The sequence below is a fragment of the Echiichthys vipera genome (genome assembly GCF_963691815.1).
Source record: "Echiichthys vipera genome assembly, chromosome: 18".
NCBI classification, from domain to species: domain Eukaryota; kingdom Metazoa; phylum Chordata; class Actinopteri; order Perciformes; family Trachinidae; genus Echiichthys; species Echiichthys vipera.
In genome coordinates this window covers 10185325-10207292 of record NC_139843.1, presented here as the reverse complement: position 1 = coordinate 10207292, position 21968 = coordinate 10185325, and the positions used below count along the sequence as shown (strand labels likewise).

General features: G+C 38.8%; 1 protein-coding gene across 6 annotated transcripts in view; it reads right to left on the bottom strand.

Annotated features, from left to right (window-relative positions):
- The window catches only part of LOC310960719 (calcium-activated potassium channel subunit alpha-1a-like), an 85700-nt gene that overhangs the window by 12736 nt on the left and 50996 nt on the right, over positions 1-21968 (bottom strand). For 4 of the 6 annotated variants that reach the window (XM_083932492.1, XM_083932489.1, XM_083932493.1 and 1 more), the window contains exons 10-21: positions 19692-19802; positions 19467-19572; positions 19269-19351; positions 18065-18134; positions 17792-17947; positions 17460-17569; positions 16929-16997; positions 16341-16427; positions 14746-14822; positions 5997-6090; positions 617-740; positions 25-249 (exon numbers count right to left, since the gene is read on the bottom strand). In XM_083932492.1, coding sequence (XP_083788618.1) covers positions 25-249; positions 617-740; positions 5997-6090; positions 14746-14822; positions 16341-16427; positions 16929-16997; positions 17460-17569; positions 17792-17947; positions 18065-18134; positions 19269-19351; positions 19467-19572; positions 19692-19802 — 1312 coding nt within the window. Of the gene's footprint in view, positions 1-24; positions 250-616; positions 741-5996; positions 6091-9505; positions 9539-14745; positions 14823-16340; positions 16428-16928; positions 16998-17459; positions 17570-17791; positions 17948-18064; positions 18135-19268; positions 19352-19466; positions 19573-19691; positions 19803-21968 lie in introns of all 6 variants that reach the window. The other 2 variants (XM_083932488.1, XM_083932490.1) reach the window with 1 other exon arrangement.

Here is a 21968-nt window from a genome sequence, read left to right as displayed (position 1 = left end):
ATTCGAAAGGAGTGATGTACTCACAGGTAAAATGGACACCTTTGGAAAATTGTGAAGGGTTTCCCACTCTCGCTTCAGATACTCAAGTGAGCCGACAAACACGATGTGCTTCAGCTCATGGTAGTGAAAGTTGCTCGCTCTCAGAGGCATGACAAAGTTTCGGAGACCGATCAATGCCGAATTCACATCTCCAAATATGCACACGACCACATGGCCGCTCAGAACAGTCATGGCTGCCTCGCTCCGGGTCTGACAGGGAAAGAAAGATAAAAAAAAAAAATTATGTTTATGACATAAATGTGGCATTAACTGGCTTTTCTAGCAAATGTCAGTGCTTTCTCTTCTTTCAGTTGCCTACTCACCCAGTAAAATATATCATGCAGTTCATGACTGCAATAGACTATGAAAGTAATTTGAAAAATGGCATATGTATTAGTATAAGAAATGTTCTAGGTACAGGGACCCCATATAGCAAATGACATGTCAAACACCTCATTACAGAGTGTTTAAGTGCCCTGTCAACCTCTGATGGTGCTTTGTGACATGACACATCTGTCACCGGGGAGAAGAGTGTCAGGGACAAATGACGTGTGCCGAGTAAAAGAGCAGAACCCACCAAGATGACCTTCTCGATGTCTTTGGACAGACACCAGTGAAACATCCCCGTGGAGTCGTATTTCTTTACGTTCTCGTCCATGCTCTCTATCTGCTCGTTCCCCGGGATGAGGAGTGGGTCATGTCTAATCAAAGAAACAGACGAGAGGGAGGGAATAAAAGAATACTGTCAAACACTAAATGTGGATTAAATTAAGTAGTTTTTGGCATTTCACTAATAACGCTTAAATATAACATGATTAACCTGAGAATAAACAAATAATATTAAGGTACAGTTTTTTTAATTTAATTGAACACTTTTCAAAACAAAATTAAGGTGTATTACATGGCTAGATAAACATTTCATAAGAGATGACAACAATCGAAAAGAAGTCAAATCAAAAAGTGCAAAGATTAAATGCAGTTAAGATAGAGACATTTAAATAATAATGACTAACGGTAAAAAAAAAAAAAAAAAGTATTTCAGTTTTCAAAAACATTCATCAATAGACCGTCAAAATGTTCAGGCATCTTCAAACAAATCAAAAAAAGTAGCTGTCTCTCTTTTTTTTCCCTCTCTGCTCATTCCTGTCAGAGGCCATCTGCAAAAATGCCAACAAAACTGCCATGTCATCAAGCAGAGTGACATCAGCGGCGGCAGCCAGGCGGAAGGAGACGGCAGCAACACACTGCGTTGACTGGCATGAGCACGGAGATGCAATTACGCCCCCTTACTGCATACAGCTTTTGACGTAGTGTGCTGCGTGGTAAAAGCTTTAACGTCTGTTAAGGCAGACTTTAAATATTTCAGCAATTTGCCCAATCGTATTTACTGTACGAAGTGAAGGGTATTAATGTTTAAAGAGAGCATTACAACTACATAAAGTCATTTCACCGAGCGCAGTGGTGAGCTTCATCCTACCCAACACTGACCACTAAAGTGGTATCCCGACATGAGTACCTGCTGTTGTACCACGCTTGTTAAGAGTGATATGAGCTTTTGACAAAGCTGCTAGAGATACATTAAAATACAAGATACTCTCATGTTCACCTCTCCTCCCTGCCACCACCACCATCACCCAAAAATACAAAAACATAAGAAGAAAAGTTTAAATAAAACAAATGTACTTAAAATTCATAAATTAACAAACATTCCTCATACCCAGCATCTGGTTCTAGGCCATTTCCTCCACTTAAAATGGAACAATTTTCTTTTGGTATTTAACATGATTGTTTTCCATACTTATGAGGCTATTTTTAGAGCCATTCCATACATTTACAACTTTTAAAAAAAACATTTAAATGTACCCAGTTTTTCACCCCAAAATGCAGTTCTGTGCTGTCTTATCTACCAATTTAAGGCATTTTCCATCTATTTTCTAATCCGTCCATCGTTGTTCAGGTGTCATAGCCTATCCTATGCATTATGAGAGAGGCGATATGCTAAACAGGTTCGTTTTCTATTACAGAGTTAACACATGCACACATACAGTAGAAAGAACAACTAAGGGAAAGTAGCACTTTGCAATATATATTCAAAATCAAAGTAGTGCGACATTCAATGCAATGATTAAATTAATATTTGTTGGACACTTTGTAAAACACAATGTGATAACATCATCATGAATGATTCCACTGAAGGTCGATATTAGATAATATCAAATTCTAATTTCTAATTCATCTACCCTGCATGTCTTTGGACTCTTGGAGCCCTAACCAGCCAAGGGTCGAACACCATCAGCTACACTGGCAACAGTGCTAACCACAGAGGCCATGCACTGCCCAACACAATTCCCTTTGCACTAAATTGACTTTGAAATTGAATTGAGTTGAAGATGTTATCTTGTGAAACTCAGACAGAAGCCTTCTGTCTCTGTCCAAAACCTTTTAAATACTGCAAGTCTTCTCCCCGAAAGAAGAGCGTCGCTTTAATCCACGTGAGTACTTTAAAAGAATGCTACTTTAAGTAACATGTTAAGTATGCATGAAACTGTCAGCTGAAACTACCATCCCTCTGGCTCCAACAGACTGAAGCCAAAAAAGCCCGCCTTGGGCAAATATACCCTTAGGCAAGACCTGGATGTCCTTTCAAGAATGGAAGTAGTTGGAGAAGGAAATGTCTTTTCTACCATTTTCTATCTCTCGGAATCTGCCAAAGCTATTCTGAGTTGAAATGAAACAGTGTATACACATGAACTTCTGTGGTCAAAACTATGCAAACTATTGTTTTAATAGGGCAACATTTGGGAGCGGGAGAAAATATCATGTTTTTTTGTAGCAATATTGATACACTAACATCTTAAACTCCGTTTTTACAAAGAGATGCAACTACTTTAATTTGCTCCGCCAAGGAGGTCATGTTTTTGATTGGGTTTGTCTGTTTGTTTGTCAGCAGGATTGAGGAAAAACTCCTGACTCAGTTTTTATGAAAAGTGGCGAAGGGGTGTAGCACAGGCCAAGGAAAAACCCATTTAATTTAGGAGCAAATACAAAATCACAGGGCAGATACATAAGTCCTTTTTTACTTTTGTTAACATTGCAAAATAGGGAATTGAAAAGTCAAACATGTTCATTTTAGAAGTATAAAAGCAGAATGAAGCAGCTTGATACATGATGCTGATGTTAGCAAATCTCCAGTAAATCAACAAATCAATAAATTCAGTACTATTCAATCATCTTCCATAACTCTTGTACTCTACATCTTTCGGTACTGTTTGAGTTTAAAATGTGAGGTCTAATAACAGTGAAAGCATTTAGTGGTTTTACACCCTGGCTAAATATTTCATCAGAAGTCGAATGTTTCACCACTCACTCAGTGGAGCTGCTGTCACTTCAGTTTGTCCTTGTGGAAGATGACTGGTGAGGCAGAGCTCTGCCAGGATAGCTATCGCTCACTGTCAGCCATGACGGCCTGTCACTATCCTGCACTGCCAATTGCCTCAGCAGTCCTGTAGCAGACATGACATGTATGTCATGGCGCGGTCCGATGTGACCGAACGCGTTGTGACATCCCACAATTAGATGTGTCTTATGACCCATCAAGGAGCCTGTGGAAATGGTGTTAATTTCAGTGAAGTCGTCATTACTAAGCTCCAGACAGGACGTGCTAGTTTGCCGATACATCTGGAAACAAGAGACAGTTCTGTTTCCACAGATGATCGCTTCCTTCTTTTGTGCAGATGCGTCTGTGAGTGTCTTTTCTCTAAACGCACTTCTAAACGTTCAAAATGATCAGCGGCATAATTCACTACTTTAGTGGTAAGATGACACGTTTGACAAGACTTCACACGTCATGTCCGCAAAACATAAAGCCAGGTGTCTTCTAGAGGAATGTAATGACAGTACAGAAAGACACAAAGTAGGAGCTAAACATGCATATTATGTAGATTTTCTATTTCAGCATCACTGCACTAGCTGACTGTAACACTGCACAAGTAGTGAGGGCTAGGCAAAGTGTTTGAAAATCCTCCCCATCATGCAAACTGACAAAGGCTTGCTCTTCAAAACCCGCAGCCAATCTGTTGATCATTACTTATTTACAAAGGCCTTGAGACTGCAGGTCCTGTAAAAACACATTTGATATAGTATACACCCAGATGTTTTTTTCTCGGCTTGTTGCAATGAAGTATCCCTTAGGCTACCGCAGCGAATCCCTCTCCAGCGTGAAGGCAGCAGACACACTGGATGAAGTAACACACCCACCTGCACTGTACGGTGCATTAGCATGGCAAGTAGATGTATTGGCTCGGTGGGCTGATATTTAGCTGATGGCTATTGCATTAGAAAAGCCTGGTTTTGTTACTCTAGAGTGTGGAAGTCACCTGGAGCGGTTCAACTTTGACATCACTTTGAACCATATCAAACAATCAAACAAGGGCAAACACCCACCTGAAAAAACAGAGGCCATCGATCAAAAGGAGAATGCTAAATTATGCATATAAACACTTCTTTTTTATATATATACTGTATATACAGTATATATGTCACTTTTATAACTACTGCACTAGACTGCAGATCTGTATTGAATCTCAGAGTATTAAACAATACGGGCATTTGTGGATTTCATTTCTGAATGTCAAATGAATAGCAGCCATAGCAGCAGCGAGCCATCTGTCAGTTTTAATTCAGTTTCATCCGTACAATTCCACTTTGTATACGTCAGGCTGCAGGACTTCCCTGTTGCCTTGCTTCCTTGTAACATGGCACTTAATGACAATGACTATTACTATTATCATCCCTGTAATGGCTTCTTGTTGAATAACAGTGTTATCTCCAGTCAAAATCAATAAGTGCTGGTTTAATTTTACGGGACAAGATAAAAGCAAGGTAGCATTTGAATTCTCCTTTCATTGTGATGATACATATCATCTGTGGCCTTACGTGCTGAAAAGAGCTCAGAGGGATCCGACAATAGATGAATAGCCTTGGGCTATCTATCCTTTAGAGCCTCTCTGGCTGGCTGGCACTGTCATTAGTGCCAGGCCTGTTTAAGAGCTGCAGTCTGCGGGTGTCACTTGAAACATTGTGGCATAGAGTCTCTCTGCAAGTCTGACATGTTTGTCATGAAACAGGAGCACACAAACGTTTAATTTAAGATGTTTTGCATAATACTGTATATACTGTTGATATTTGAGTTTAAAAATCAGAAAAGCACTATCAGCAGTTCTTTTTTTTTTTTTACTTTTTTACATATATAAGGACCCTTAATGCTGCGCTAGTCAATACTTGAAACTGAAAAGGGTAGCGATTGGACTGAAGTGTCTCTAAATCCTGGACCTAGCCCTATCTCTTAAATATATGTCATTATGATTGATCTTCCCCTTGCACATTTTATTTGCTCGATCTGTCCCCCCTTTTTTTATGTATTTCTTTCTCTTTTTCAATTTATACTGTAAAACCCATGACTTCTTAAAAATAAAGCTTGAAAAAGAAATAGAAAAGGGTCGCGATTGTGATATACCGACAAAGAATTATCACCTAACTCCTCCGTTCCCCTCAACTGTACGCAGCATTGAAGCATTGTTTTGGTTTTAAGAACCATAAATTCACTGTTTTAGTTCACTGTCACTGTTGTCAGCCTCATTTCCAGCCACAGCAGGCAGCTGCTATCAGCAAGAAATAGTTAGTGACTAGCTGACAGATGAACATTATGAAAGCTAAAGAGCCAGATATTATCCTCAGGATACTCCAAAACTCCAAACATATGTTGCTCTGTGTTTGGTGAATGATCATATAGGCAATTGTTTGCAGACACATTCCCCATACTGTAACAACTTGGTTACAACAATAAAATACACTGAGTGGTGCATTTTACAGTTGAGAAATACACTTAATAAACACATTGTTAAAACGTACGCACACTAACTCAACACACAAAGACAAAGCAGGGATGGTCGTCCTACCTCATTATCTTGGGTGAGGAGTTTGGAGAATTTCTCATGCCTCCATTGCGTTGCTTTTTTTTAGGTGATAACGCTGACTGTTGGTCCTCTTCAACTGCAACAAAAGCCAATGTAATGAGGGAGCGAATTATCAGAAGATGCGAAAAATCCAAAATTCAGTGACAGCGAAATAATAACACAGCACCATTTGAGGTCAGGGAATTCAAAGAGATAATACAGTTACAGAGACAGTGAGTGGAAAGAGAGGTTGGGTGAACAAGATGGAGTGGACAGGACACTTAAACTCGGAAACACGGAATGAAAAAACAGTCCAATGTTTGCATGATGACAAACAGCATACATTAGCACATCATTTGCATGATTGTGTATGAAGATGCAAACATGCAATAGCAACCATCATGCCAATTGCTAAAATCTCATCTGTGAGGTTTAATTCACCACACACACTAATCCAGATAATTGCTGTATTCCATGGGTTACCACAAATACCTCAAAGGGTATTCAAATACTTTTTCATTTTTCAATCCCTTGTTAGCACAGAATTCATTCCTAGACTTGGGTAGCTCCACTTTCGGCCATTCTAATCATTCACATTCTCATTAGGTTAAGGCAATAACCTATAAACATCATGCATACAGCATAATGAATAAGGCTGCTTTTGAGCTAATACTGATTCCATAGAGTCTGGATTGCTGGTCTTTCTTCATCTTGGGAGTGACGCCCTTGGCTCATATAATTATGTTGGTCCTCGTGCCAGAGAGATTTATGTACAGCTGAGATGCCCCTTGGACATTGTCTTTATCACTACATGAAACTGCACTGAGCTCTTCATAGGGAACGAATTACAAGTTTTAGCCTTAAGTAAAGTAATCAGGCAAATATTTTCACAAGCTAACATCACAGCTGAAGAAAACAACTCTACTCTGTGGAAGTCGCTGGTAAAATAAACACGAGCAGCAAGAAAAGGGTTTTTGCTAATTGCATTTTAACTGCCATCGTTAATAGCAGGAATAGCTTGTTACACGTCATGGAAAATATGATTAAGTATATTTAAAAGGACAGTTTAGGCTGTCAACAGCGAAGAAACTAAAAAAGCTTTCATCAAAATGAATAGCGTCTTAAAGATCATGCTCCTCTGCAGATACAGGATTTCAAGTACTGCTAGCATGTCTGAGAGCGACACTAAAATGGAAAATGTTGAGTTACGGGGGGCTTCCAGTGGAGAGGGATGCTCCAACACACTGGTCCTTCACATCTTGCTTGGCCTGTTCAATATTTAATGTTTCACAGCTGACAGCTGCACACACTGGGTCATTAGTAAGGAATGCTACACATGCAACCACTCCAGCCTGGCAAGCACATGCTTTGGTTGTGCTGCTGTTGAGTACAGGCCTGCCAAACACACAGAGGGGGGGTGGGGGGTGGCCCTTACAGTGGCTGTGACTGAGTGTGGCGTTATTGGAGTGACTGGGGTGGTATCTGTATTTCACCGGAAGGCTACGTGCCCGCTGGAGATGGCTGGCCTCTTCTGCCACTCTTGGTAGCCGGCCCACCTGACCAATGTCCCTGGAGCCCATGAAGCTCAGTCTCAGAGCAGAGGGCTTAGCGGGGGGCAGCAGGCTTCCTTTGCGGTTGTTTACCAGCGGGACCGACACAACAGCGACTCCACTACGGGGCCCACTACAGACCTCGCTGGCTGAGTCGTGGTGCAGTTTAACCGACCTGTATTGATAAGCTGATGACTGGATTAGGGGACCATCATCTACTGCTAAATGAAGAGGAGTTACAATCAGGATCTGTGTGAAGTCAATGGATTATTTGTTTTTTTTACAGTCAGCTCACCCAAATCACAAAAAAAACATTTCCCCCCCCCTTACCTCTGGTGGTATGTTGACATGTTGATAGCTTTGATTTATGAGCAGAGGTTTTGGGGTAATGCTCTGAGATTTCTGCCTCCATCCCAAAACAATGGGAGTGAATACAATTGAGTTTGTAGTACTCACAGCATTGAAAAACTACACCTGAATAATCCTCAGGCCTGATTGTCAACAGCTTTCCCTGGAACTACTACTACTGAAAAAACAGTCCCTATGAAAACTGTTCATGGTAGATTCTGTAGATCCAGAGTAACTAGGACATTGTTTTTGGAAAGACACTCTGTTTACTCTTTTAAAATCAGATTTTCTTTTTTTTTTTTTCACATATTGTGAGCATCACAAACAATTTAGTTCACCTCCACTCTGCTGGGTGGAGGCATAAATCTCATGGACAGATATTTCAAAACATGGGTGCATAAAACTGAAAACAATCTGCATGACTAGATACCACGAGGGGGAAGTCCTTAAAACGCTTGCTTTGTGATTTGGGTGAATAAACCTTTTTAATTCTCGGCATTAACAACAAAATAGGATTTGATTTAAAATGACTTCAATAAGACCTGCGGTGTGTATGTTAATAAAACATCGTGTGACTCTTATCACAATCAAAGCATAATCACTGGTTTTGGGGGGTAATTCTTTCTGGCACAAGAATGCCAATAGCTGAATAATTAAAAAAGCTCATTTTTATTAAACACCACTTAACCACTTGGTATAGCTACCAATGAAATGTTGGATTTTACATTTACTTTGATATTTATAATAAACATGAATTAATAAATATGCTTTCAGGTGTTCCAGCCATTGTTATGCCATAAGTACAAGGAGGTGACAATGTGAATTAACAACCACTAGCTGCTGTGTGCAGTTTTATGCGTGATGAGGGGGAGATGGATTCAGTATCTACTCAGCTATTTCAAATGTGGAAGCTTATAGCAACGGTGTGATAATAGAAGTATAACTGGTAAAGATAACGTGATAAAGTAGGAAAAAAAGGAAACATAGGCAAAGTGTTCCCCTTACTTCACTTCTGGCTAGGAGCTAAAACTGGAGAATAGAGATGATTATTTCAACAGTCAGCTGTCTAGCAGATTATCCTCTCTGCTCCAGACCTCCACTATTCATCTGCCCCATGTCAAACATGCAGAGCACTTCTCCAGGACAACACATTGTGGCAGATTTGCTGCCTATCACAGATCCTGTTAAAGTGGACGGCTCACACTCCTCTAATGGCTGTAGAAACTATACGACTAACTCTAGCTGGTATTTTTTATTCCTCCTGTCTGTTCTCTAACACAAATCTCTGTTATAAATTCTTGCACACATTTACTTTAAATGTTTGTGTGTTTTCAGCTGTACACCTGATTCATTCATTCCCTGCTCACAGTGAAGCAGTAGCACCATCTACTGCTGAGCTGTAACTGATACCCAACACAAACCACTCAGAGAGAATTTCCTAATGCGTCGCACATAAAATATAATGACGGATGATGATAGACCGGAAAGAGCAATGAGCAGCAATAGTGAAATAGAGAAGATTAGAGGCAGTTCAAAAGGTGATAGCTGAGAATGCACAAGTGGAAAAGGTTAGAAACAAATGACAAAAGAGAGAGAATGGAAATCAAAACTTACTTGATTTGATATATCCATTATAGCTATTTTTAGCTGAGAAAAATGCAGAGACAGATGAGAGGTTACAGGGAAGAACAGGTTGTAATGAAAGCAAATTATAAAATGACAACTGAAGGCTGACAGATTTCTCTTTAAGGCACGTTAAAAAAAACAGAGTGGTGCCTTGAAGACAACATAGACAAAAGCAATGAGAAATACAACAGGGGTCTGTTAGGGATATGGTTTCTCAACAATGTGGTGATCTTATACACTGGATCATTGTCAGTGTTTGTAGGCGGTCACCTGCTGAATATGAAAAGGGTACAGATAACACTGATTTGGTGATTTGCAAGGAACCTAGATGTAGTATGGATTTAAAAATGCACAATTCTTATTACGTTTTACATTAAAGTTTACGATATTATTTTCTCACTTAATTGGTTAATCGTTTGTTTGATAAAATGTCAGTAAATAAAGATATATGCTTGTTACAATTTCCCAAAGCCCAAGATGATGTCTTTAAACAGCTTGCTTTGTCGTCTCAACTATTTAAACCCCCATAATGAATGATTTATTTCTATATAAGACTTAGAAAAACAGGAAATGATTACAATTTAGAAGCTGAGACTATGTTGTACTTTTGCTTGAAAAATGCTGATTGCTGATTCTGTTCGTTTCCTTTCTTCAGCTCAATGAAGATTACATGTAACTGTTGTTTTAGCAGCATTAAATTACTGTATTTCAATGGGATGCAGGGACATAGTACAGCACACACGGAATCGTTACCTCATCTTAAAGTGCAAACTATAGCCTGGTTTTAATTAAGATTTCTAGATGTCTTTTGATATGAACACCACATATGCTTACTATGCAGACCTGGATTAACATTTAGTCAGGAGGTATGTATGCATATAATAAGATCTAAAAATATGTGACAATACTGTATGTGTGCTTTCTTCTCCTCTTTCCCAAAAGCTGTTTCCCATGCCTCTGCACTGCCTGACACAACCTGCATGGATGCATGGAACTTTCTGTGAGTCACTTTTTGGAGCCGTGAGTCCCACACATGCTCATTAGTACCTTATTTCAACCCCTTGCTTACAACAAAGGTCATGCATCGAGCTTAGGGCAGGACAGTGACAGCAATGTTCAAACAGGGACCTTGCTGGTCCTGGCATCTGTCGCCTGCAATTGGAGGGCGCGAGCAGAGTCACAGGACTAACAGGCTAGCATCTGTCCCACAATGAGAGAGGCGGAGAGGGGCGGGGGCACTCAGCTGCCTGGTGGTTAGGAACTGTCAGGCTGAGTTTCATGACGACCGGTAGCACTCCAAAAATGAAAATGCAAACATAATTTCCATGTCATGCCGTATAAGGCCTCGCTCCGTGCGTCTCCCGCACCGTGTCGACAGTGACTCCGGAGCTCAGCTCGGGCTCTGCCAGGCAGGCGATGCTCACAGCACACAACCCTAGAAGACATGTTGAGGGGTGGAAATGCCCAGAGATGTTCAGCTATACACAGAATGGTCTGCGATCAAGAGGCGTTCACTAAAACTGTATGACAGTCTGCAATGTTTTCCAGCAAATTGCATCAACGCTCTGCAACCTCAGACACATTCTTCATGCCTTCTGCGATATATCAGTGCAATTTAACATGCCCTTTGGGTTTAAAGTGGAATCACACTTGAGTTAAGAATTTATATGCAACTAAATTCAGTTCAGATCGATTCACTGAAATAATACGATCCGGCATTATTCTACTGTCTTTTATTTCTCTTGCAATCCAATATAATCCTGTTCTATTCCATTTTATTCTTTTCGTCTTATTGTACAATTCAATCAATATTATGTGACTGAAAAATCTCTCAAAGCTAGAAACAATCCACAGCTTTTACGTGGGTGATGAACATGGCCTAGTTTGTGTACTGAATATGTTTTGGAAATTTTACCCTCAGTGCTTATTCAAGCTTTTGATCTTAATTTAATAAAAATCAGTACATTAACCTCAATATGTACTGCTACCCTCAGAAAATCCCCTCAGGCGCTCTCTAGACCGCCTTTTCTTTTCTTTTTTTAAATGAACTGTCAGTGGCGTTTATACAGTACATACAAATATCTCAAATGCAATCCTGTTCACCCATTACTGGAGGGTACCGTAGTGAAATATTTGGATTCAGTGATTGTTTTTTGGGTTATTATTTTTGAAAATTAAGTTACCCTCTCCCGTGACATCATTATAGCACTTGTGCACTCCTATCCAAACAAATAATTTAAAGAAATGCATGCAAATTCTAGTTCTGGTTCCCAAGTTTGAGTGTGCATGGACAGATTTGTGGCGGGGGGATGCACAGCTGTACATTTTTCATGGTTTCGCCGTTAACGTCTTGGGAAATATATTGGCGAGGTCACTATTTCACTATTTTCCACACTGCAGAAATTTTGTATTAGTGACGGTTGAGTTAATTTAAACTACAGGTCAATTTGAATTTACATTCTCTGACAACACCAGCAAAACAGTACACGGGCATGCTTCACAACTGCTAAAAGTCACCTCCAAAAGTAGAAACACGGGGGGGGGGATTACGAGCTGACTGAAAATCATAAAGCTAAAACACTAAAGCAACATCTATATCCATGACAGTGACGACACAGCCGCTAGAGCTAGACAAGACACACTGCACGGTTAACACAGTGCATGGTACAAACACTGAAGAGCACATGTCATGGCGACAACTTACAGGCACGTAAAGTGGCTGAGCAATCATTAACAGAGACAGCAGAGAGTGGGATGTCGCGTTGAGGGGAGTCCATGTTACAACGCACATTAACTGGCATGCAAGAGCAGTCCCGCTCTGAGCGGCCGCAATCAAAACAACATGCCAGTCTCATTTTCTTGTAGGCGAGCTTCTTGGCTACAGTCATGGGTTCAGACGAGAGGAGAGGAAGAGCAGGTTAATGTAGAGGGTCGCTCTGGAGGAAGAGTGGACAAAGGCAAGACAGGGCACATAGGAAGGCTGCTGCTGGGATGCACAAGATACTTCTGTCATGACAGCGTGTAAATGTCATGAACTTTTTTTCTCTTTTCTCCACTCTTTGTGGTTTATCTAGTTTGGGTCATTTTTGGGACTAATGGGGGGGGGCGTAATGTCGTTTGGGGGTAAAAAAGTGACATGAGTGGGGACGGGGTAAGGGCAGGTCATGATGTTTTTAAGTGGTGCTAGACCGATTTATTTATTTATTTATTGGGCTATCACAGACCTTTCGGTATCAGCGTATATGTTTTCCAATGTGAAAAATATATGTAATGCAGAAAAAGATGCTTGGGTTGATTAAGATATATTATCATTACATATCACGTTTGTCCAGAGCATGCTCCGCAATTCACTGATACTGAATATTATTTAGCTTTCTTTTAATTATTATTATGTTACGTTATATTATGTTCATTTCTGGAATAGGTTGATCATGTAATACATTGCATATGTTAATGTTAAATATTCTTTAATGAAGTTATTTGTTTTAGAAAGTAGCCTTCTGAGTACCTTTGCACAGTCATATCGGTGCAAAATCCACGTAGAAAAGGACTAATATAAGTTCTTAATCTGGGAATTTTTCCCCAAATTTGGTTAGGTCCTACCTACAAGCTTCTGTCCCCCATCCATGTAATGGTTATAAGTGTACTACTTTTACAAAATTGTACTGGTTTTTAATTCTAGATAAGAACTGAAACTGACAGACACTTCTTCAACAAAAGGTCAAACTAAATGTGATTGTTTTCTGGACTTGGATAGATCTGTAACTGCATGAAGAAATGACAAAAAACCCACAAGTTCCAGCACTTGTACCCTACTGCACTGCACTGCACTGTACAAGATCATAGCTTCATTTGATATTCTCAAGTAACACATAATAGATAGACAGATATTCTGGCCTTGGAGAAACTGTGCAGTCAGTGAATGACATTGTTGGGCGGTATGTGTCCAATGATTTATCCCTTTTATCAAAACAGGCTGCTGGCTTTCTAGCTCTGCTCTTCTTGCAGGGATGCTGGGTTTGTTAAAGGACTGCAGAGACATCTGGTGGTGATGTGGAGTATTACTGCCCCAAGCAGGCATGACTGAAACGATGCTGCAATGACAAAATAAATGTGTACTCTAGGTATTGCATGCTCAGCTTTTATCCATCCAAAATGGCTATTTTCTAATAATAGTATAATTTATATTTTTATTTGTTGTTGAATTACTTTGAAAGCAACGTGCACATGACAACAGGGGGGATCCAGGCAGCATCAACAATCAATTGTACATGCAACATTTAAAGTACATTCAAACAGGTTGCTTCAATCGGACGAAGCAAGCTGTGTTTTCGGGAAGGAAACTCACAATATATCACTATAAAGTGATTTTTTTTTTTTTAAAGGAAAGTGTATCAAGTTCCCAAGCAGCAGGAAGAGAATACATCACATGTTAAGATTATGTGTTAATTGTAGGGGTTAAGACAGGACGAACAATATTAAATAAAAGAAAAACAGCAAAAAAGTTCTCGAGAAACAAACATTCCATCCAGGTACCTGTGGTGTTAACAGTCTCTCTGAATGCCTGTTAACGTCACAAAGTGATCAGTAAACTAGAGTAGCGCAGACAGCTATTATACAAGAACACAAACATCCACACAGGCAAACATGACAAAATGCACATCTAGACTGTATTCACAGGTGGTTTGAGAGGAGTTAATAGCTTGATTTCTCACTTGTATAGCTAGAACAGATAGGAATGACATGGAAAAGAGAATGCTATAAATAATTCTCTCTATCCTGACGAACCACAAAGAAAGAAAAAAAAAAGAATAGTTAAAGAATCAGTTCACCCAAATAAAATAAAATAAAAAGGAAAGCAAAGCAAAAACTCATAAAAACTAACCTATCTGAATGAACAGATTCCAGTGCAAAGCTATATTTTGTAATTTGGGTGAACTGACTCATTAATGAGAGGCATGTGTTTCTGTTATACAGAGGTCCAAACGTGTAGTTTTACGAGGGAAACTTGGGAGTGCACCTGTTTGTTTTGGCTGCGGAAAGGAAATCCGATGACCTTTCGTCATGCATAAGTTCCAAGAGAGTGAATAATTAATGTAAGAACTAATTGTTTTGGACACACGGCTATGTAGGTCATGTAAATACACCATCACGCTAGATTGATGCTGTGAAGAAATGCTACTGAAGTCAAACAAACGTATGCATTGTTTTTAAAGGCAGTCACTTACATTTCTTGCATCCACATTTCTTTATCCTTTTGGGATCGGTGATATCATCGTGGCAGGCTTTACAGTAAAACAGTGCCCTGTGGAAAAGAAACAAGACTCAACCGTACAGTAAGTCAACACCCAGCATGCTGAAATAAAGTCTTTACAGACATTTTATCCTCACTATGGCAACAAGTAGTTTCAGTTTGGAATCACTTTGGAAAAGACACTTTGTGTAGTATTTGATGCTTAAAGGAAAACTGTTTAAATGGCAGCACAGAAATGTATTTCATCAGAAAGAATCAGGTTGATTAGACATTTTAGATCCTGGTTTCCAAAAATAACACTGCATGTTTCAAGCACTGCTCCAAACTAACCAAACAAGCCGATCAGCTACTCCATCCTAGCAAGCAACTTGTCTACATCTTCTTGGTGTTTTATGGTGTTTGGCAAACAATGTTATGGTGCATTACTGCCACCAACTGGTATGGAGTGTGGATTGGGACTCTATTATTTACTAATAATAATAATTAAAAGACAATGAAAAGAAAAGAAAAAAGTAATTACATGTATATTCCTTCTCCTGAGATATAAAAAAATAACACTTCTCCCCAGAACCTTTAGGTTTACACTGGCCATATACATAAATTCCCTGTGTGCTGTGTATTTGCAACTTTTGGGCCACTATTGGTAGTGAAATATTTCAACTTGTTCGGATATGCGGATGACAAGCATTTTGCTCGTTTCCAGATTTAGTTCCCTTCTCTCAGCATCAGATTTTGTACAGTAAAGAACAACATGTTCTAAAGTTCTTCCTTCGGATACATTGCGGTCCCCATATAGGCTCAATCCTTGGCAGCTGCCTGGGTTCCTTTGCTTTGTGTCATCCCCTCTCTCCCCCATTTCCTGTCACTCTTCAGCTGCTCTAAGAAAAAAAAGAATCCCTAGAAAAAACACATTTTTGGCCATAACTCAGTAATTCCTACACTTACTATGACAACATTTCGCACAATTGTCGAATCGGATAAAAATGATGAAGTGATGACTTTTTCTCTAAAAGGTCAACTTGACTGTGAAATCATAATGATTCTGTCCATTATTCAAGGCTAGGAACAGAGGGGGAGAGATTTGGTCGGATACTGAATTGGTGATGCTTATCTTGAATGTGTGGTAATTGTATAGGTCTTCTGTGCTGCTGGGTGGAAGATGTGTGTGAAGCATCAGGCTCTGCCAAAAAAATACACTTATCATCTTACATTAAATTCCTGTTAAAGCCTTCACTATGAATTTTATGCAAGTCTGGACAGTTTGGATGTAAACTATAACTTGACTGGTTGGTAGAGGTTTTAATTTGTTTTTTTTATCATTTCTACTTGAAAAAAAGAAAATCCAATCTTTGCATAAACCTCTAATTATACATCTCACATATGAATTATTTAGATTTCGGAAAGTTATCTTTGCCCTTTTACTACATTTTATAATTTAAATGAAATAAATGTATAGATATACTGTATGACTTGATGGCCAATGCAACACAGCAGGAAAAATAGCATTACGGAGCCTCTTTAAGAGTAGTTTTACTTTTAGATTTTGAATCTAAAGGCCCCATTATTTACCTTTTTACTTCTTTGGCATCACTGGCAATGAAGAAGCCCAATGTCCCCTCCTGCATTTTCATATGGTTTCCAGGGTTTATCAGGGTGCTGCGAGGATTTATAGACCAAAGATGTCACAGCGGTAAGTGATATCACAGAATTTGCAAGGCTTTGCACTAATGACAGGCAGAGGCACACGCTGGCATGATTAGTTTTCACAGCTCATTTTGCATGATAGCCTGTGTTTATCAAATTAAATTGATGAAAGCAGATAGCAGTGACACTTCCAATGGTATCAAATGAGCAGCGCATTAGAGAAACCACTGAGAACAAAGCTTCAGCTGTGTTTAAAGAGACCAACTGCCACATTCTCCATTCATTTGTCAGGATGTTATAAGAAACGCCTCTGATGTCTGTGAACAAACCAATTTAGACTTCAATTTAGCACATTTTGTAAAGCGGCTTGTGTTTGCAGTCAAACAGAGAAGCTGATTCAAAGTAGCATCACTGAAAGCAAATACTGACGGCAAACACACCTGCGTATTTAACATTTTTTGCATCCATGAATTTTAATGGATTCAACAATCCACTGTAAGCACTTCCACTTACCTGCATTCCCTTTGATCAGACTTGTACTCTATAGCTATCAGGAGCAGCTTTAGCTTCACATAGCAGAGTCTGCAAAATAGACAATATGACAATATAATTCGACCTCATGGACGCTAAATGTTTGTAGTTTTGTGATTAACCATTGTAGCTTTGAGTGCCACCTTTTTCTACTTTGAGGTCTAATTTATATTCTTAAGGCTGAGCACCCATGTTTCCTGTGTAATGCACACACATTTTTAATAATGTCATCATCTTGAGACAAATATAATCATGAAAAATGTAAACAATTACAACCATGGCTGCTTTTAGCTTCTGCTTTAAGTTTAAAACATGATCTTATCGTAGACTTTCACACTGCTGTTTGCATATCTTCTTCTTCTTATTACTGACTTTTCATATAAAAATTGTAAGTTCCTAAAAAGACCAATGTAAAGTGCCACAAAGTGTCAATTTCACAAATTCAATAGTAACAGATAAGAAAACAAAAGCACAACTTTTAATTTAAAAAAGGCTTTGTTTCAGTGCACTTACTCGCAAATTACAGGGAAGGACATGCCCACAAAGGCACTGGACAGGTACTCTGTGTACATCTCATTGGATACTCCTTCTAGGTAATACTTCTGCCATGTGTCCTCTTCGATCTACAACAAAGATTTATCACAAAATACATTCCATAAAAAGAACCGAACACAAAAATAAATAAATAATGCAAACTTATTTCTAATTCATCCCCACCCATTCACCAGATGCTGCACATGGGCCTCATCTGGGATAATCATTATTATCTTTCCACTGTTTATGGCCAACTTTAATTCTGAACTTAATCCAATGAGCCCAGATGGGTGAATCTTAGTTGTGGCTACCTTGATGAAGGACCTCATAGAGAAGAGGTTGGCCAGCATGGTGGAGAGGCCCTGAGCCAGGCAGCTCTGAGCGATGAAGCCCAGCTTCAGCTCGGCGAGACAAATCGCATCATCTCCCTCCTTCCAGTTCCAGCTTGGGATGTTCAAAAGGTGGGCCTAAAGGAAGAAAATCAAAGTCACATGGTAGCTTAAACAACAAAATAAACGTGCATTTAATGACTCCAACAATATTTGTAGTATATAACTTGAATAAAAGTAAGTGATTATACCAACCTTATTGTGATATTGCAACATTTGAGTGATTATCCTGATCTTTGGATGGTAGTTCTTGATAGATATGACTCTGATGCATGACAGAGAGGACAAAACTAAATCACAACACAGCATAATAACTCCTTACAGCTAAAAAAAAAAACATTTTTGAAATGAATATTATTAACACAACTTAATCACTTATCATTAAGCTGTTATCTATGCCCATAGATATAAAGGAGCTGTAGTTTATATACTGAAGAAAAAGCTTTCTGAATAAACAACAGAGAAACTTATTACAACACACACAGAGGTACAGAGATTCATTCTTTGCTAAGGACGCCATTACTCCCGCTATATCTTTGCATAGGAAATAGTTCTTTGCTGCTTTATTAATGCTCTGAATTTTGAGTAGAGCTCCTTTAAAAAACTAAATAGAGAATAGTTTGTTGTGTCTTCAAATGGAAAATGGTGCATGTTGTAACAAATTCATGTGTTCTCTTTGGCTGCTTGATAAGTTTCCAGAAATAGAAAATGAACACCACTTTGGTCATACAGAGAGTCTGTGTGCTCACAGAGAGAGCCAGCTCCGACACGCTCGCTTACACTCAGAGTTTGAGTCCAGGAGGAAGTTGGAAAAATATCAAACATGCTTTTGGAAGATGATCATTTGGTAAGATTTCAAGTATCTCCGCCTATTATATCTGCATTTCCAAATTCTAGATTATTGAATGTTTTTTTACCTAGAATGAATTTCTCTGACTTCTTATATTTAAACCCTCATTGCAAGTCTCCATTAAGTGTTTTAGATTGTATTGAAATAACGGTTCATCCAGGTTTCCAGGATTATTTCCTTCACACATGCACTGCAAACCTGAAATGATCTCAACATTACCACAAGGACATGTATTGTGAGAACGAAAATGTCTGCCAGCTGCCTAGTACGACGTCTGTGCATTGTCCAAGCTTGTGGGAGAATTCACAGCGAGCGAGCGTTTCGATGACGTTTCTGTCATGCTGCTTGTGCGAAACCACAAGAAAACAAACAAGAGTGAGGAATAGCCCGTTCTCATTCCCATTTTTTGATATAGCGTGGGATACAGACGCATGTGGCGTGAAGAATCTCCTGTTGTGTGCTACACGTATGAAAGGGAAACTTTGGACAATGCCTAGACCTGATTTGTCAGATATTTTCCAGAATTCATGGATATATAGTTTGGTTTACCTCATGATGTTTGATGCATCCTCAGCATCAGGGTCAGCACAGTATTTGTTGGCCAAGATCAAACATGCGTCGGCTGATTCAATCTGGTAACAAAAATCACAAACAGCAAACATAACATTAGTCAGTAACCTTAAAGTATGTGTTTTTCAACAGGACAGTTTCCCTCTGAGCCACAGAGGATGAAATATCATCTGTTACCTTGACTCTGGCCAGGTCATGTGGGTTCAGGACAGATCCTTGGTAAAACTCCACCTGAGTGAAGTGACGCTTAAACAAGGCTTCCAGCTCAAGATTAGGGGAAATACTGAGAGAGAAAAAGAGAAACTCTTACATCTAAAGAGGAACACTATTTCTAATATCCTGAAGAGAAGATTGTTTTTTTTTTTTATCGCTCAGTAATGAAATTTGCTCTTTTGTACTTACTTATGGAGAAAAACAATTTCTACATTGACATCATCCCTGTCCTTGTGTAGGAAGTCTTTTAGAAAGTTGGACACACTCTCAAGTGTTATATGACCACAGACCACGATGTGCCTGGAAAATGAGGTGCAGAATCACGATGAAACTAAAATGTACTCGGAATAAAAGTCATCAACAAAACACACACAAATCGCTGTTTCATCTTGGTCTTTGTCCTGCAATCAAAAGGTAAATAGGAGATGAGAACGATGTAATGGAAAAGTAATCAGCAGTGTTTGTATTTAGGTGCTTTATTCAAAATAATGTCACAGAAAGGATGTTTGATGTCCCTGTCGTGACTGAAGTAGGATGACTGAATGAGTAGGTCAGAGAGCACTGTGGATTTCACTATCAGATTATAAAGGATCAGAGTTTACTTGGAGATTATGAGCACACAGTTTATCTCGATTCCCACATATCACAGGAACTCAGTTTAGATGTATTCTTATTCCTACACTTTATTATATTCTTATTTATGAATTATTTAGAACGTGATTTCAGATTTTTACTCAGGTAAATATTCATTAATCTCAGGGATTATTTGTGGCTTTAAAGAAAAGATGAACTTGCTAACTTTATTTGAAAAAAAAAACGTTTTTTGCTGAAACTGTCACTATATTCGTCATATATGCTCTGATTGGTTGTCGGTAGGGTGTAGTGGATCTAGCAGATGCCACGAGAAGCAGACAGGGACAGTTGAGTGGCATTACTATTCCACAGATAGTCTGTCTTATTGTGTTGTTAGGATATAGTGACAATTTCACCAAAAATGGAGAAAATTGGTTACAGAAAGTTACCAAACAGATTTAATTTAAAATAAATGCATCAGAATCGGTCATTTTGCACCACCCGTTCCACTAAATTATAAATTAAACACTCAAGAGCATGTTATATCTATGACAGTTATGCTAATGCCATGAAGAAGAAGACAGAGGGAAATAGAAAAATGAACGATGTATTCATATTTAAATGTAAGGAGCCGAAACTAAAATCATACATGAAAAATAAACCTACTGATTTTCTAAGTTTCTCAAAACTGTTGGTGAAATGTTGTAACAGCACTTTGTTAACTGGTAAAACTGTAAAGTCACCGTACGTTTGCATTGAGTAATCCTAACAAAATTCAAAAAACACAAACAAGCTGACCGTTTGCTTCAGCTACAAGTACGCTATGTCTCAAGTTTGATGATAAATGATCAATTCACAAGATAATGAATACAAAATTTTACACGATACACAAGCATGACTTTAGAAGCTCTAATTGTGAGTTTTCTACAAAACAAAAGAAGCAAAGATTTGGTTTAGGACAACTTCCCAAATCAAGTCTGACTTCTGCAGAACTAAGTGAATGAGAATGAGCACCAAAAGCATGCTACATGAAGCCATACTTTGATTGGAGGCATCCAGCAGAATCTTACTATCTTTACAAACAGCTGCAGAGCTTGGGAAACGAAAGTGTATACGTTAAATATTTTGACATTTTGGGAAATGCACTTTTGGGCTTTTTTTTGCCAAGAGTTAGATGAGAAGAATGATACAACTCATGTCTGTTAAAAATAAAGCTAAAGTCAGGAGGTGAAGCTTAGCATAGCAAGGGGAAGCAGCCTGGTTCTATCCAAAGACAAAAATACACATAGCAGAACATCTAAAGACCACTAATGAACATGTTTCTTTAAACCCATGCACAAAAAGGACGATGTTGTATTTTTATGGGGTGTGACATGCCATGCTAAGCTAAGCTAATCAGCTCCTGGCTCTTGCTTCATGTTTGTCATACAGATGTGAGAGTGGCATCGATCTTATCATCTAACTTTCTAACTATTCCTGTAAACTCAAGACAGGTTTATTTAGTCCTGAGGGTGTAGGTCAGACTGAAGATAAAGGCCAAGAATGTTCAGAAGCAAAGCGTGAAAAATACGTCAAGCATAGCAACACAAGTAAAGCAATGGCATAGGATTGGATGAGTTTCATAAATTCAGCAAATAATAATAATGAAATAAGGTATGGCTGAGGTGATTATCATTGATGTCTTAAAGGCTCTGTATGAATTATTTTATAAAATCACAAAAACATTTAGCGTAAATGAAAAAATCTGGTATGAATAAATTATTAAAATGATTAAATTGAATAGTATTAGAAGGATTGTCCATCGATCCTGAGTTATTTTTTGTCTGGTATACAAATTTGAGATTGGGGGGTTGAAGAGGGAGATGGATGAACAAAATCAAACTATGTGGATGA